At 39.3% G+C, this 18,589-nt stretch overlaps 2 protein-coding genes across 2 annotated transcripts in view; one reads left to right on the forward strand and one right to left on the reverse strand.

Annotated features, from left to right (window-relative positions):
* Positions 1 to 18,589, forward strand: part of top3b (DNA topoisomerase III beta) — a 39,746-nt gene that overhangs the window by 1,164 nt on the left and 19,993 nt on the right. The window contains exons 2-5 of the mRNA XM_034091762.1: positions 8,749 to 8,880; positions 9,455 to 9,561; positions 9,689 to 9,763; positions 11,274 to 11,464. Of these exons, the coding sequence (XP_033947653.1) occupies positions 8,749 to 8,880; positions 9,455 to 9,561; positions 9,689 to 9,763; positions 11,274 to 11,464 (505 nt within the window). The remainder of the gene's footprint in view (positions 1 to 8,748; positions 8,881 to 9,454; positions 9,562 to 9,688; positions 9,764 to 11,273; positions 11,465 to 18,589) is intronic.
* LOC139434357 (uncharacterized) lies at positions 1,687 to 7,386 on the reverse strand. The gene is made up of 3 exons (XM_071204230.1): positions 7,108 to 7,386; positions 4,844 to 5,019; positions 1,687 to 3,308 (listed from the first exon to the last, which is right to left on the reverse strand). Exons 1-3 carry the CDS (start codon positions 7,384 to 7,386, stop codon positions 3,080 to 3,082), a joined length of 684 nt encoding a protein of 227 aa, XP_071060331.1. The 3' UTR covers positions 1,687 to 3,079.

The raw sequence follows: 18,589 nt of genomic DNA on the forward strand, positions 1-18,589 counted from the left end.
AGTGTATATATATGAATATGTTTGGTGTGTTTTTTAGTTATATTTGTTATTGACCGAGTAAACGCTTTTATTTTGAAGGCAGTTTTTACAGGCCTCTACCGTAATGCATAGGATATTCGCGCACCGCAATAGAGTGGCGAAGTCCCTACCCTTCCGGCGGACCTCCATGGGACCTTATTTCGGAAAAATTATGTATTGAAGTCAATGGAGAGAGAAAGATTATCTTTCGATCCCGTTTGAATTGTGCCACGAATTACACATATGATGTTTGTCAATTTAAAAGATAATTTTGTCGTAAAACTTTTAAACGATGAGAACAATAAATCAAACTGTGACTTTTTTGACATGGAAATTATTTTTTAAGATTGACAAACATCATAATGTGTAATTCATGGCACAATTCAAACGGGATCGAAAGATACATTTTCTCTCTCCATTGACTTCAATACATTATTTTTCCGAAATAAGGTCCCATAGACCGGAAGTAGATGGGCGTGACTTCGCCACTCTATACATCCATGCTTCGGACGTCATATGTCACCTGATTTGAAGCAGTTGCTGCTTCGGACGCCATATGTAACGTGATTTGAAGCAGTTGCTGCTTCGGACTTCATATGTCACGTGATTTGAAGCAGTTGCTGCTTCGGACGTCATATGTCACGTGATTTGAAGCAAGCTTTGAAGCTCTGCTTCTATGGAATAGGAAAACCAGGGTTTGAAGCACGTATCGAAGCTTCAGTGTCAAACTGCCATCACCACAAGCTACATCATGTGCTTTATATTAGAGATGGGTGAGTCCTGATTCATCCGGATCATTAACCCAGATCCTAGTAATGAGCTGGTCGTGACAAGTCTCCCCTCTGGATTAACCTGAGTCCTTTGAGTCCTACACCTGGTGACCTACAAATTAAAACTATAAATTGCGTCACTCGCTACTCTCCTTATAACATGTAAAATAACATTACAACGTACCCCTGTCCATCTGCTTAGCCTTTAGACAGTAGGATAGCTGCCAAAACAAGCAAGCGCATTTTTGGTCTGCAAATACAAAATGGATTCACAAATGCCTGATCGAAAGTTGTCAATGTTAAAGAGATATTCACAAATTCCTTTTTTTTAAATTTGTAAATTAATTATAGTATTCACAGATCTTTTTTTAATTTGTGAAAATATTTTGCGTATTTGCTGATCTGTTTTACATTTGCAAATGTATTTGTGAGTTTGCAAATCTTCTAAATGCATTTGTGGATGGTGTTTTACATTTACAAATCACATATTTACACACAAATTATTTTTGTGTTCACACAAATATTTATGAGACAAATCTCTGCCCATAAGGCTGGCTTGACCGTCACCACAGTATATATTGTGGAATAACGTGGTTACGGGATAAGGGTGCATTGCCAATGCATCCTTATTGGATTCATTCCTCCATTGGTGGACTTGGATCAGTCTCAATAGGTTATGCACACAAAAGGATTCCCAAGTGAATTTTGTGATTAATAAATATATATGATTCTCCACAAAATTATTTAGCAATGCACACATAATTTATCGTAGTATACAAAGAATCCACAGAAACCATGCATTAAAAAAACAAATATTTCCTACTGACAAAGGGTCATTGTCCCAGAAATCATGTCAACATTATTTTATTGTCACTTGAAGACCATTTTATGCCACAGATATGAAATGATAATACAATAGCATAATAATGCATATGCACTTTCATTCTTAAAAATATATTCAGACATTTTGATTGGATTGGATTTTTGTTGTCAGTGTTAAGGACATTAATGACAGAGTGCAAAGTAACAACATATACGCTTTAATTGATAGCAATTTTATGTTTCCACTGTTTTTAAACAGTCCACATGTTGGCTGATTCAGGTAACAGGCCTTTCTTGACTCTCACTTAAACCCAAAATGTGCCCACCATGGAGCTGTAGATTGTACGCCCATTGGACCAATATTCTTCCTAACGTTCTGGCCTGTCAGTACCCGTAAAACCCCCATCCTCAATGTTATCTTACCTCTACCTGTGTCCTCTACTCTGAAGCCAGCACTCAGAATATATGTTCTTTATCTGGGTTCACTAACCCTAACAACAACAACAATCCTGCTAAGCAGTTCTACAATGCTGGCTATCCCCTCTGTAAATAAACCCAGGGTTTCTCAGTCTGGCTATGACTGCGTTTCGCTTAAAAGGGGAGGAGTTTGAAGCGAAAAATCATCATATTTTACAAATGAACAGCATATAACATAGCTAAAAACGTTCAAAACGTAATCCAGTCTAAAAGCAACACAGTTTAAGATGCCAAGTGCAGGAAGGACGGGTGGCAAAAGAAACCCCTGGGTAATGCATACATTAACCGGTTAATATTATCTCTGCTTATCTTGGTTACTATTAGGTTGACTTATTTAATATGTGTATAATATTGAATTAATGTGCTGCTTGAACGCAGCTTTTCATTTTATCTTCTTAATCTTCCTATTTTTTAAAAAGAAAACAAGGCTTATTTATTAGCATTAAATTGCCAAACATTCATTTACATTTTAAGTGCATTCTACTGTTCACCACTTTGAGTTATGTTTTTATTTACTCCCAAGTCTGTTTTAACCAACCAGGCCTGCAGGTGAAAGACTAAGGCATAAATAATTAATAGTGACCTCCTAAGACAGTGTCTCAAGCCATGAACCAATCTTGAACATCACCTGACCCGGAAAGCTCCGGTGTGCAGCATACGTCACCAGCTGTCCCATTAAGAAGTGAACCACAGTCTTAGTACTGAAAACCCAGGGTTAAATCTGAAGTTACTAACCCCAAATCCTGCTCTGTAAGTCTGACACAGAGGACAGAGGGCAGACGAGGGGACATGTGACAGGGAAGTGACATGTTCATTCGCCTTAGGCGCTGTGAAAGAACGCTCTGGCATCATGTTGGCTCACATTTTGGTGACTTTCTCATTTAAACAAACACGCATGTTAAAACAAATGGCAAAAATAATGAGGCTATGTCCATATAGGGTACAATAAGTCGATAATGTATTGTTGTGACAGGCCTATCAGCCATTCCTGCTCAGCTGTGCCTGGAGATGGCACATATACACGCTATGGTGATGAGCTCAAACTCCAGAGAGTAGCTGGTTGAGGGGAAGCAGCTGGGGTTCTTCCTGAGGACGGGCATCCTCAGGGACACGGGGATGGTCTCCAGACCGAAAGCACTGTCCAGCCCCCTGCAGGAGTGGCTGCTGTGGCAGCTGGCCTCATGGATGACCTGAGGCACCCGGTTCAGGTCGATGTTCTCCCTGGAGACAGATCACAGACAGGCTTTATTCATTGGTGAATAAGAATCCTTCATCTAAAGGATTTATTAAGTCACCTGGGCCCAGGAGTTCAACACTTTTAATCTCAATCCGATCAGATTTTGAAATCCCATTTTTTGTGATCCAGGATCAGACAAGTCGGACACATTTCATCACCTTTCAAAAGTAATTGCGGACAATAGATGTCTGCAATGTGGTCTCTTGTCTTCCTTGTATTATTTTTCATGTCCACTAGATGGCGCTCGGTAGGATTTAAAGCACTGATATTCAGGATCTAGTCATCTTGAAAAGTCGTAATCTGGATCAGGCTGATTCTATCCTGAATTGCTTTGAACTCCAGGGACAGAATCTGTCCGACTTGTCTGATCCTGGATCACGACAAATGGGTTTTCAAAATATGATGGAGATTAAAAGTTTTGAACTCCTGGGCCCTGGCGATACATTCTGCAATCCTGTCTGTGAGCAGCTGTTTTCAGTAATACACAGGGATGTTTCTCAAATAACCAAACAAACAAGTGATACTGTTCATGATAAGTATCATTCCCTGGGATCATGGCCCACACAAAGACCATCAACATGTGCACTTAATACAAAGCACTTCAAAGTTATTTGTCTTTGTTTGTCTGTCATATGATGTGCAAGCAATGTAACGGTTCCATTTCTCATCACATAGAGGAATGACAAAGTGGTCCTTATGCGCTATGGTGTGCTGTTGGCAATTGAATATTATACCTATTAGGGGTGCGCCTAAAATCTGTTTGCCCGCCGCCCTTAAACAACAAATGATTAAATATAATTATTTATAATAAACAAATATTCTTAAAATGAATTGCTTCAAACTTGAAATGAGTTTGTTTCACTTAGTTTAGTCTTGTATCAAATGTAATACTTTTGGTTTTTAGGATATCGGTCAAACAATACAATACATTTGACACTTCAAATTAGTTGTAATAAATGAAATGACCCAATGAATGGTTGATTTAGGGCAATTGGTAAATTAATCATTAATTGGAGTGATCATTAGTTTCAGTTCCATTTATACATTTACATTTGATCTTTCCTCGTTCATATTCTTTCTTCCTCACTCCCAGTTCAGTCAGCTGGTGCTTCTACCAAAGTGTCATTGATAGGTAGCCACAATCTTCTTGATTCTTTGAATGCAAGGACATTGTAAAAAAACAGCTGATAGCTATTTACTAGAATGCAGTTTGTCATTTCCTAATGTCCAATGAACATCTGAAAGCACAGAGACTTCATGGACAAAGGTATTGCTTGGAAATGATGATCATTTTTGCTCTAAAAATGCTAAAAACGACAGAGTTCTCAAGTTGACATTTACACGTCTAGGTTTGTCCCGAATAATGGAACAACATGAAACATCCTAAGAGACTGATTCATATTGAAAAAGTTCTGTTCATCATCTAATGGATCATTTGATCCACTCTTCCAGAACGACTGGCTGAGAATAGAATAGTGTGTTGTAGCTGAATGACAGTAATGGTGGCGTGTACACTCACACGTAGCTCCAGGTGGCGATGCTGCGCTCGTTGATGTTGCTGGGCAGGTTCACCAGCTGGCTGTGGTAGTCCTGCAGGCTGTAAGTGCAGAGGGACTCCTCCACACACTGGCTGCCCAGCGGAAGGGCCACACACTGGTTCAGGGCCGCGAGGCACAGCAGGAAGACCCGCAGCAGCTGCACACATTACTCGGTTAGTCTCATTTCTCTGCGTCACTTTCCGGTCTGCCTTTCCTCAAACTTAAAACACTGCATATCACTATGCTTTGGAAATTATTATGATTTGTTTTTGTCCCTCAAGGATAAGCCGACAACTCCGAGTGGCTCAGGACTCGGCTCTGCTTTGTATCAAACACTTTATTTAGTGCACTGCTTACCAAAAGGTTTTAAAAACTGTCATTTACAGTAAGCTGACCTCAAATATATGTTAAGATATGTAATCTTGTTTCTTATTCTTTGATAAAAAGGCCTAGTTCTTGATATGAATTACAGTTTGGCCCATTTCATTCTTAAGTTCTTGTACATCGGTACAGAGACAATATTACTTTGGTGTGTGTAAAGAAACAAGGGTATTGTTTCCAAGGATATCCAGCCCTACTTTGATAGTTAGTGTGAAGGATGGCCTCTTGTGGCTTATATTTAAACGTACACGTTAAGACCAAAACTATTCTACTTTTAAGGTGTAACCCACGTGGAAGCTGTCAAAAACGTCCGTCATCATCACCATTAACACGAAGGCAACTTTCTTACCTGGAGCTGTTCCATGGCTGAAGTGTGTCGCTTGAGATGGGCTGCTCCTGGGTGCTGTAGGTCTTATGTTGTTTCTGTTGGAGTAGATCTGCAACCTGTCTCTGGACCTGCCTCTATTTATTTGCCCTCATTGTAGCATTCCCATTCGAATAGTTTGCGTCCTTCATTAGCAGTCAACCATGAAAGAATAATTGTATTCAGAGAAGACGTCATGTGCATGGTAACTAAGGGATATGCACTCATGTTCTGACCTTCTGTAAAAGTCTGACTCATCAGAGCCCGAGTTTTAGAATAAAAAGTAAATAAAGTGTACTTTTTGAAGTGCATTTCAAAAGTTGTGTTTTCTAATTCATTTTTATTTATTGAATATCTTCAAAATGATGTACTTTAATCTCACGATACTTCGTTATTATATCTGCCTATTATAAAATATAGGGTTGCTATTATTTTATAACTTAAGTTTTATATAGTATAATGAGTAATACATAACACGTTATTTGTGTGATATAAAAATAGTTGTACAATAAATAGCTAAAGAAAAGAAATGCTACAAAGCAAGCCTGAAATGTTCTCCTGATGAAAGGTTTGTTTGATACGGTCTCATAATGTTCTCCCTTTGACTGGCTTGACTTTGCCCTTTGCTTCTTGCAGATTGACGGACACTGAGCAGTACACACCAGAAGTCAGTCTGTCTCAAAGAGCTTCTTAGTCCGTGTCCACTGTTCTCACTAAAATAATATATTATTTTTGTAATAAAAAACTACCCTGCGGAACTAAAACTTCCATTAAAAGACAACAATAGATCACTTACAGGTCATGCAACATCATCTATAGGGCAATACACAACAGGTGGGTAGATCTGCGGACGGAACGCTCTGGGGGGCCAAACGGCTCCGTGTGTACGTCCTATACGATCATTTCCTGATACCGATGATGCCATAGCCCCGCCTCTCCCCACCTCTGCTGCTCACGCCGGCGTCACCCGCGTGTTTCGCCAACAACAACAACAATGGCGGATCACAGGGTTGCTTTCGTGCTCGTAGTTTATTTGCATTAATTATATTAAAAACTGCTCTGGAGATCAGTGGTTGCGTTAGACTTTTTTGTTGTCCGTCATTTTGACAGGATCGTAACATTTCCGTCATATAATCCATTATTATCCGTCATTTTATTTTTCATGTTTTAATGCAGATATGAGACCTATTTAATATTTATGTTTGGGTACTGAGCAGCAAATGTTCATTCATTCATGTTTTAATGATTCATACAGAACTTTTAAGGGCATGGGAAACAAAAAGATGAACAGAGACACCGACCGTGTGTCACTTTCCATGTCAACACGAACATGAATGATTTATTTGTTCCTGCACTGACAGACAGCAGAGGGGGCAGAGGCCGCTAAAAACACCACGACCATTGGGCCTAAACAGGCAAATATGAACCATGCCATCGTTTTAAATGAGACAATTACAATCAGAATATGAACAAAACATTTACAAGAACAACTCAATTGACCTGCTGTAGCCTGAACGCTGATTTCTGCATCGTCGTGCACCCTCGGGCAAATCCGTTACTCATCTTAGCTTCTCTACAGATGTTGCAGAACATTTTGCCACCTTCCCTCCTCAGCCACTTAAACTCTTGCTCCCACTGAACCCGGTACTCCCGCTTGAACTCCTTGCCACTTGCTTGCCCCTCTGCCGCTGGCTGAACGTTGTCAGTTTTAGTCTTACTGGCTTGTCCTTCATCCTCCACCGCATCAATCCCTCTTTTCACCTCGTTTATCCACACCATCACAACTACTGGGCTTATTAAAAAAGCTTCGGACGATCAGCTGCCGTGACATTTTGCGATTGCTAAAGCCGGTTAAACAACGAGGTCAACAACAAGACTAGACAATAGCTACTTAATATACACACACTCACCACCAACTGGACAGGGGTGTGAAAGACTACATAATAGTTACAGACTACAGTAGAGTACAGTAGATCGCCCTCAGTCGACCTGGCCACTGAGGATGTAATATAATGTGGGCCGCTGGTGGACATTTTGGCGCTGTTCCAAGTTGTGTTCTAATCTGTCAAAATTACGGACTGCTTTCAGATTTTTCCGTCATTGTTACAAAAAATCCGTCATTGACGGAAAATATTCGGTTAACGCGACCTCTGCTGGAGATGTTGTAATTTTTCCACAAATGTGAGTTACAGGAACTGTACTCAAATCTCTGGATTGCCCTCCGCATTGCAGTAACTCTTCCTGTTACAGTTGCGTCTGCTGAGAGAAGCTTTTCCAAACTGAAGCTTATGTACCTACGTACCTCCAGTCGTCAATGGCACAAGAATGGTTAAGTGGCCTGGCTATCATAAGTATCAACGCATAGTTGGCACAGCAGCTGTCAGACGATGACCTTGTCGATGACTTTGCATCCAGGAAATGCCGACGTATTCACCTGTAAACGCATACTGAACGACATACATGCACATTTACTGTTTACCTCACTGTATAAAAAAGTAACTGTTGATAATAATAAACAGGAATTATATTTGCAAAGTACTTTGTTTCCAAAAAAATCTTTTCACTCCTGTCGGTGGGGGGGGGGGGGCTCATCTCACAATGTCACTTGACTTGGCCCCAAGTTGGCCAGGGACGGCCCTGGGTAGGGCTTCTAGTTTAGCGCTTACTTCAGCCCGTTCCTCCCTTTTGGCACCAAAGATAATTGTCTCTGTTTTGTTTTTGTTTAATTGTAGGAAATTGTTGCTCATCCAGCTACTGATTTGTTCCATGTAGTTGGTGAGGGATTGTAATTGTCCGTAGTCGTCAGGCTTTATTGTAATGTAAACTGAGTGGCGTCCGCATAATTGTGGTACGACATTTTGTTAACTTTTAGGATCTGGGCTACGATTTAAATACCTCTAACATCTGGTCTTTAATAGTTTTTGGACAAATACATTGGAACATATTGGGCTTTGGTACACACAATACTTGTGTTGGTTTGGATCTTTTCAGAGTTTCAACCACATTAATGCAATTAATGCAATTAATTAATTTATGTTGTTAGGTGGCATTTAAATGTTTTTTTCATGGGCCTATAAAGCCTGCACCTTTTTACAAGACGTTTGACTAATTACATTATCATCTTCTATCCTTGGCCTTAAGGAAATTGTACAAGTCGCAAGGGTCTCAACGGAGCATGCTCAGTGCACGAATACCCCGGCAGCTTCCAGGGCCAAAGTGTACGCTTTAAGATGACTTCTGTGTGTGGACATGTGATGAGTCTGGATTTCATCGGTGGGTATCAACTCCTGCTCACCCTAACCCACCCAACGTTCACTGATGACATTTCCTTGCAGTGCTTAATAATGTAACGACATGTTTTTAAGAGTTCAGTTTTCTGTGTCAGAAAAGAAAAAAGTTATCAGTACATCCCTAATCATGACCTGATCAACATCTTAAACAATTGAATGTACCATTACACCTTTCTAAAAGTAATAACTAAAAACACCATTTAACAGTAAATAAGAATTGTTACCATCAAATTGGAGATACAGATCCCACAATTGAATAGGGTTAGACTGAAGCACTCCTTTGTGCACCAGTCAATCCTCAAATTAAATACAGAGTTTAATCCCAGTTCAAATGTACGTTAGAAGCTCTTGAACATACTGTCTTCAGTGATTGTATTGTTGTGTTAATTGTCTGTTTCCCCCGCTTAATATTTGAGGATGGAGCTGCTGTAACGTATGAAAAATGTCAGACTTGATCTGACAATAAAGTATTAATCGTATCGTTTTACGTGTTGTTTACTATTTAGCTCCCATTTATTGTCTTTCTTACAGTTTAGGCTTTGTTGTGGTTTTTTTAGGGAAGTACAACAACTGGGACAAGGTGGACCCTGCAGAACTCTTTAGCAAAGCTCCGACAGAAAAGAAGGAGGCCAACCCTAAGCTCAACATGGTCAAGTTCCTCCAGGTAAGCGACTCAGATATTGATTTTCAGAAGACATTGGAGCTCACAGCATTCTTATGAATCATCTGGATGTCAGTGTTTCATGGATTATATTTGTGGTGCTTACCCCACATTTCTGGTGTCATGTCAGGTTGAAGCGAGAGGCTGTGACTACGTGGTGCTGTGGTTGGACTGTGATAAAGAAGGCGAGAACATCTGCTTTGAGGTAATTCAGGGCCGAATTCAAACCTGCTATTAATGCGAGCATTATCTGAAGATGTTATGTATAAAAGGACATCCAATCCTTGGCTCTTTTCACTAGGTCTTAAAAACATTATTTTGGTTGTACTGCCGTTGTTATTTGATCTCGATATACAAATAGTTCAGACGGCATGGCTCACAACAACATGCCTAATCCTAGGTCAATGGAAGCTGTGCTGCTTTTTGGGTTCAGCTTATTTTCTTTTGCTGAAAAGGAGTCTGCTTAGTCAAAAGGAAGAGATGACATTTTGCTCGTCAGTGCACTTAAGTAGCACTTGTAGTCTCATTGGGTTAAACTGCACTGCAGATGATCAGAACGTCCTCGCATGCAGGAACACGTATTCCTCATCGCTCAGTTCGGCCACATCTGATGCAGTTAGTGGGCTGACATCATACTTATATTGACTGCTAACTGAATATATCATATCTTTTAATACTGAGTATTCTTTTCACTCCAACTAAATCTACAGTTTAAAATATACATTACGCTCCCCATTCCATGGGGACATTTTCTCCAGTACAAAGTGATTTGTGCGATCCACCTCTTCACGCTTAATCAATTCATCGCTGATGCTGCTTCTTTTTTGACACAGGTTTGATTTATTGCAGCTTAGAAGAGTATCTGAACTCATTCTAATAATCAAAATTGATTGATTGATTCTTATAGTTCAGGGATATTCAACTAAAATTCAACGAGGTCCAGTTAGAGAAAATCTCCCCATGCAAAGGTCCGGAACATCAAAATGTCTAAGTTGCTTTATGAATTAGTGTGATATATATATTGAAGTGACCTGTAGCTTTATCAACGTCTGCATGTACATCATAGCCGCGGGAAGTAGGGGTGCTGGGGGTGCTGCAGCACCCCCTGTTGGCGAGTGGTGTACATTTGAAAAATTGAGTGACCACCTAAATAAAAATGATTAAACTACATAAAATAGTTATGATTTCACTTAAAATAAAATTAGCTGTATACAGTAGCATATAATAATCATAGTATATATATTTGTATATATCAGGTGGCTTGAATTTATTTTCCAAATAAATAAAATCCGAGTCATCTAGGTCGTAGGTCGTGGGAGAGTGACATAATTGACGCGACACACATACTGCAGAGTGACAACTTTCTAGAATGGCGCAAAAAAGGATTTGGGATTTTTTTCTCCAACAAACAACCCAATAAAATGTTTGGACATGTCTAATAGTTTACTCCACTGAGTGTTGACAAGAAACACGTGTAGACGAAATATGTGTTTTTTGTTTTGATGACCCATCAGGTACGCAAAGGTGCGCAGTGACAAAAGTGACGTTACGCATCTCATATTTTTGCTGCGCATGCGCACCTGTGTACAAGTTATGTGCAGCCCTGATTATAGGTCCGGGTCTGGATCCGGACCGCGGTCCGCCTGTTACTGAACTATGCTATAGTTGGTTATTTAGCTTTTGACTGTTCTGTCACTGTTTCTCTTGCCTTACAGGTACTGGATGCCATCCAACCAGTGATGAACCGAGTTAGGGAGCAGAGTGTTTACCGAGCCAAATTCAGCTCCATCACGGACACTGACATCTGGAATGCCATGGATCACCTGGGAGAGCCCAACCGCAATGAAGCCCTGTCAGTGGACGCACGTCAGGAGCTGGACCTGCGCATCGGCTGCGCCTTCACCCGGTACACTGCTGTCCAGACACACACAACTCACTGCTGTCCAGACACACATATCTCACTGCTGTCCAGACACACACATCTCACTGCTGTCCAGACACACACATCTCACTGCTGTCCAAACACACACATCTCACTGCTGCCCAGACACACATCTCACTGCTGCCTGTCACCCCCAATACTTCTGATGCCTTGTTTTTATTTATAATCAAAGAAATAAAAGCAAATTTTTCCTAGAATTACCTACCATCCCATTATGGGAAAACATAATCTACATGACATAATCTAAACCAGTGGTTCTCAACTGGTGGGTCGCGGACCCGTTTCGAGTGGGTCGCAGATGTGAGTGAAGAAATAACTTCTTCTGTCACGTAGTGATCATCTTCTCAATAAAACATCTTTGCTGATGTTTTTTCGAGTCTTCTGGCCAATCAGAATCAAGATTGTTGCCGGAAGTCCCCACGGAGAATAACTTTGCGGTAGAACTACTCTTTATACATCCATGGGTACAACTTCAGATACAAATGAACACATAATGAAATATGACCCCCGGTTTGATGATTGACAGGTCACAGAACAATGGGAGCTATCTACCCTTACAAGCCAGTAGCTTTGCCGATATCTGTGTTGATAGGTAATAGATTAAGAGCGGTGAATCATTTTAGAAACAGGAAGCGCTCAAACGTTTGTGTGAGTTTATCTAATTTAGCAATGATTCCATGTCAGCCACAGCTTGTTACAAAAAACATGACTGATAGTGTGTTTAATAAACTTAAACTAGCTTTATTAAATGTCAGGTCTTTGGCAGGAAAAACTTTTTTAATCAATGATTCTATCACTGAGCACAATCTCGATTTTATGTTTTTAACAGAAACTTGGATTGAACAAAATAACAGTGCAGCTGTACTTATCGAATCAACCACTCGCAACTTTAGTTTTATGAGTCAGGAAAGAATGCATAAGAAAGGGGGTGGAGTTGCTATTCTGTTCAATGATTCCCTTCAATGCAGGAAGACATCGTATGGAAACTTTGATTCTTTTGAATATGTGGCCCTTCAGCTGAAATGCTCCTCTCGAGCTCTGTTCCTAAATATCTATAGACCACCCAAATACTGTGCAAGCTTTTTTGATGACTTTACTGAACTGCTGTCTATAGTGTGTGTATTGACTTTGACCGTCTAGTCATTGTTGGTGATTTTAACATCCATGTTGACAACCCCCAGGACAGAGGGGCTAAAGAACTGTTTTGTGTTCTTGATAGCTATGGACTGACTCAGCATGTGACGGAGCCCACGCACAATAAGGGGCACACTCTGGACTTAATTATCTCAAAGGGTCTGAATATCTCTAAGGTTGAGGTGACTGATGTTGCACTCTCTGATCATTCCTGTGTTTTCTTTGAGAGCTCTATTTCTGTTCACACAAATGTTCAAAAAGAGGTAACCACAAAGCGATATTTAACTGAAAATACTAGGAAAATGTTTACTCAGAATTTTTCCTCCACACTTGCCCCTGCTAACATCTCAGTAAATGAGCTAGTAGATCATTTTAATTCAAAAATTAAAAATTGTATAGATGCCATTGCTCCAATTAAGGTAAAGGAAGTGTCTGGGAAGAAAATATCTCCATGGAGAAAGGCCATGACCGTGAGAGCAGAAAAAAGAGAATGTCGAAAAGCTGAACGCAGGTGGCGAAAAACAAATCTTCAGGTGCACTTTGCACTTTGCACTTTGCATTAGTTAGACAACTAATGTCTGGGTTAATCTCAATACACACAATTTCCGTGCTTTCCAATAGTTTAAAATAGCTTTATTCCACTGTTTAATAACCTGTTCAATACAAACATGCCACTTGTACAAATGAAATAACATTTCTGTGAACTGATATTTGTTTAGTGAGTTTATTAGAGGATGTTCCCATTTATTGGGGATGTTCCCTTTGATTGTAAAATGTCAATGAAGATGTCAGACTTAGTATATTTGTTAATAATTACATACAACACATGGAATTTTTGTGTGTTCCAAGTGAATCTGCGGCCCCCTGGTGGCCAGTATATCAATTATGTGGCCCCCACCGCCATCAAAGTTGCCCATCCCTGATCTAGATGCTTCAGTAATGAACAATTACAGGCCCATATCAAACCTTCCATTTCTAGGTAAAATCATTGAAAAAGTTGTTTTTCAACAGTTGAGTAATTTCTTGCATTTAAATAACTGTTTTGATGTGTTCCAGTCAGGCTTTCGTCCAAACCACAGCACTGAGACTGCTCTTGTAAAGGTCTTTAATGACATCCACTTAAACACAGACAGTGGCAGAACTTCAGTGTTAGTATTATTAGATCTCAGTGCTGAGTTTGACACTGTTGACCACAACATATTACTGGACCGACTGGAAAACTGGGTGGGACTTTCGGAAACAGTTCTAAATTGGTTTGAATCCTACTTAAAGGACAGAAACAACTTTGTTTCTATAGGTAAATACACATCTGAGTTGACAAATATGACATGTGGGGTACCTCAAGGCTCCATCTTGGGGCCTCTTCTCTTTAACGTCTACATGCTACCACTGGCTCAGATGATGAAGAACAACAAAATAAGTTACCATAGCTGTGCGGATGACACACAAATGTACGTAACAATTTCACCAGGACTCTATGCTCCAATTCAAACACTGAGTACGTGCATTGAACAAATCAATGACTGGATGTGTCAGAACTTTCTCCAATTAAACAAAGATAAAACTGAGGTAATGGTTTTTGGAGCCAAGGCAGAACGTATAAAAGTTAGCGCTGAGCTTCAGCCTGCAATGTTCAAAACAACAGATAAAGCCAGAAATCTAGGTGTAGTCATGGACTCTGACCTGAGTTTCAACGGTCACATTAAAGCAGTTACTAAATCAGTATACTATCACCTAAAGAATATATCTAGGATTAAAAGACTAATGTCACAGCAGGATTTGGAAAAACTTGTCCATGCTTTTATCTTCAGTAGACTGGACTACTGCAATGGTGTCTTCACAGGTCTCACTAACAAATCTATTAGAAAGCTGCAGCTGATTCAGAACGCCGCTGCTCGAGTCCTCACTAACTAAGAAAGTGGATCACATCACTCCAGTTCTGAAGTCTTTACACTGGCTTCCTGTGTGTCAAAGAATAGATTTCTAAATACTGCTGCTGGTTTATAAAGCACTGAATGGTTAAATACATTACTGACCTCCTGCTAAATTATGAACCATCCAGATCTCTCAGGTCTTCAGGGACTGGTCAGCTTTCTGTCCCCAGAGTCAGAACTAAACATGGTAAAGCAGCGTTCAGTTATTATGCTCCAAATATCTGGAACAAACTCCCAGAACCCTGCAGGTCCGCTGCAACTCTGACTACTTTTAAATCCAGGCTGAAGACTTTTCTCTTTGTTGCTGCTTTTAATTGAACTATTCATATCTTAGACTGCACTGTAACTTTTATCCATGTATTTTTTATTTTAATGTTTATTTTATTAGCTTTTCTTTTTAATGACTGATTTTAAATGCCATTTTCTTAATGTCTTTAATTTTTTGTAAAGCACTTTGAATTGCCTTGTGTTGAAAAGTGCTATATAAATAAACTTGCCTTGCCACAATTTAAAGTAAGTCACACAGACTCTCTCCTCTTTGCTCTTCTCTCTGTGTGGAGCAGCAAGTTCAGCTGTCAGCACAAAGTGAAAAACAAACAATGGCATAACATATTATTAATATGTTGCGTAGTAATACATTTATTTATTTTCTTCTCAGTGTGCCAGAATGCGTAGTTTATATGTAGGGTCAAGCCCACGAGTAGCCTCCTGCAAAGTGTGCAACATAACGATGCGAGAGTCTGCGCTGACGAGCCACATGAAAGGTACGCCGTAGAAGAGCATTTTAGATTAGGCTAACGTTGCATGTTACGTTTGTTTAAGCTAACGTTAGCGAGCTGAATAGCAAACTCGATTAAGGGATAATAATAATTGCAGGGGACAATCATTTCAGAGGAACGTACCTATGTTATGTGCGTTACAGTCGCATCGTGTGGTGTTCAGAGGATGAAGCTCTCACGGCATTTCATGTTATAGTCATGAAATATAATCTATTGATTCGACACAGAGCGATTTTGAAAGCAATGTATTTCTACTGGTAGTATGTTTCGTGCCTAAACCAAATGTGGCTTGCTCTATCGAAATCAGTCGCATTGACCCGAAGACACATTTTCGTTTGTATTACTGGTCTCGGGGAAGCTCGCGAGTGTGTTTGTGTATTTTTGCGTTTTTGTACCGGGGAAACACTCACAAGAAACACCGGCTGTTGTTATGCCTGCTGTGACGTTAAATTAGTCCGTTCTCCGCTTGTAATTATGCCGAAGCTTCAAAGTTGTATTTATCATCTGAATTTGCCGAAACAAGTTTAATATTCTGAAAGCCAAGACTTTGTTTATTTGAAAACAGATGAAAACAAACTGCCTTTTATATAAAATTGAAGTATTATACAAGTAAAACTACATTTAGCTTTAATCCCATGTAATTGTAGAATGAACACAGTCTTCCTTTGAAGATGTATAAGTCAGGAGTCTTGAGTAGTCAGCATTACCTACAAATCATTGTACACATTTGTAAATATTATTTTCCACTTTGTGAGGCTATTTTTATGCAGCTCTGCGTGATTTTGTGGCTACAATTCAGGCTAATACACTACCAGAGGTGGAATAAGTACTCAGATGTTGTACTTGAGTAAAAGTAGGAATACTCAGATATTGTTTGAGTAAAAGTAGAAGTACTCAGATCTTGTACTTGTGTAAAAGTAGAAGTACTCAGATCTTGTACTTGAGTAAAAGTAGAAGTACTCAGATCTTGTACTTGTGTAAAAGTAGAAGTACTCAGATCTTGTTCTTGAGTAAAAGTAGAAGTACTCAGATCTTGTACTTGAGTAAAAGTAGAAGTACTCAGATCTTGTACTTGAGTAAAAGTAGAAGTACTCAGATATTGTACTTAGTAAAAGTAGAAGTACCAGAGTGTAGGAATACTCTGTTACAGTAAAAGTCCTGCATTCAAAATGTTCCTCAAGTGAAAATAGAAAAGTATTCTCATCTAAATATAGTGAAAGTAGCGACAGTAAAAGTAGTCGTTGTGCAGATTGGTCCATTTCATAATAATATATCTGATATGTTTTATAATGATTGATCATGAAAGTGTTCTCAAAGCTGATGAAGGTGCAGCTAGTTTGAATGGCTTTGTAGACTGCAGGGTAGCTGGTGGATTTACTCCAGGTGGAACTAAAGTCTGATTCAACACTTGGTTATATTTCACATCATTCATCCACATCTGTGAAGTAACTAAAGGTGTTAAATACATGTAGTGCAGTAGAAGTACACCATTTACCTCTGAATTGTAGTGGAGTAGAAGTACACCATGTACCTCTGAACTGTAGTGGAGTAGAAGTACACCATGTACCTCTGAACTGTTGTGCAGTAGAAGTACACCATGTACCTCTGAACTGTAGAGGAGTAGAAGTACACCATGTACCTCTGAACTGTAGAGAAGTAGAAGTACACCATGTACCTCTGACTTATGTTCACTGCCAACCTAAAAGTACCTCAACAATTAATCAATAATGTATTGAAAAGTTATTTGGCTGATTGTTGTATATCGGCTCAGCCAGGTTATATGGGAGGCCCAGTCTACGTACAGATCACTAATTTTGAAATATTAAACTTAGTTTTCTTTTCTTTAATTTTTCATCCTCGTGTAGAATGCTATCACGAAACACACATGTGGTTGTTTATAGCATAAAGAACATCTGATTTAATGTGAGGTAGGGAAATAATCATTTGAGTATGTGTATATAAATATGTAATTTACAACAGCTGTAAGATGCTTGAAAAGCTGGAAAATGCACCTTGAAAATGCTTGAAAAGTGCTTGAATTTGACTTTGGAAAAGGTGTAAGAACCCTGTATGTTAGTATTTCTAAAAATCTCCTGGGGGACAATCCCCTCAGACCCCCCTGCTGGAGTGGGGTTTTCAGCATGTGGGCCTTTTTATGTTATACAGTTCAGCTTTGATTCCATCATCTCATTAAACCTTTTTAAAAGCATACTTTAGTTCTGTGAAGGGATATACGGGATATATGCTAGGGATGTAACGATACCAAAAACTCACGGTACGATAATATCGCGATTAAAAATTCCACGGTACGATATTTATCGTGATATTGAAAAAAAAATGTCTTTATTAAATAATTAATCTGATTTGTACAGCATTTTAGTAGATAGTAGTATTTTAAAGTGTCAACAATATAATAATCAGACCCTGCAATAGAATAAATCAAGTTTCACTTATTTTTTTTCAGTTTTTCAAGTAACTCAACTCTAACTCACTCACTCACTCACTCGGCATCATCAAGGTTATCTTTTAGGAATATGAGCACGTCCACATTTCCAGGTAGAAGCTGGGATGTTTGGGCGTTTACAATATCCCCTGCTGTGGAACAAACTCTATTGCTTGGTACTGATGTTGCTGGGACAGACAGATATGCTTTGTCCGTGGGTGACAGCAGTGGGTAAAACTGTGCATTGTCTCTCCACCACTTCAAAAACAAAACAGTTTTTGCCAAGAAGGTGAGGCTTATTGACCGGGCGAGATATAAATATACTGTTGGTACTTGTCAATGTCTCTAGGTGTGTACATGTAGCCCTGTAAATACTATGTCCTTTTGTGTTATCTGTTGTTTTATGTTCATGTTGTAACCTACTTGCTGCCGTGTTGGACAGGTCTCCCTTGAAAAAGAGATCGATGATCTCAATGGGACCACCTGGTTAAATAAAGGATTTAAAAAAATTGCGGTATATTTAGTCAGTCTCACGACGGTATTGAGACATTTATTTACCGCGATATTCGATATATCGTTACATCCCTAATATATGCACTGTACTTCACTTTAATTAATAATGTATGCTGAAAAGCGTATATATATTAGCTACAGCACGATTTCTTGTTGAATAGATTTGAGTAGTTAAAAACTTCGGGTCGCGATTTATTGACAAAGGAAAAAGTGGGTCCCGAGGCCTGACCAGTTGAGAACCACTAAACTATAGTTTTATGTAGTCTAAAAACAGATTTAAAGGAAA

Source organism: Pseudochaenichthys georgianus, chromosome 9, assembly GCF_902827115.2.
Source record: "Pseudochaenichthys georgianus chromosome 9, fPseGeo1.2, whole genome shotgun sequence".
In the NCBI taxonomy this organism is placed as follows: Eukaryota; Metazoa; Chordata; class Actinopteri; order Perciformes; family Channichthyidae; genus Pseudochaenichthys; species Pseudochaenichthys georgianus.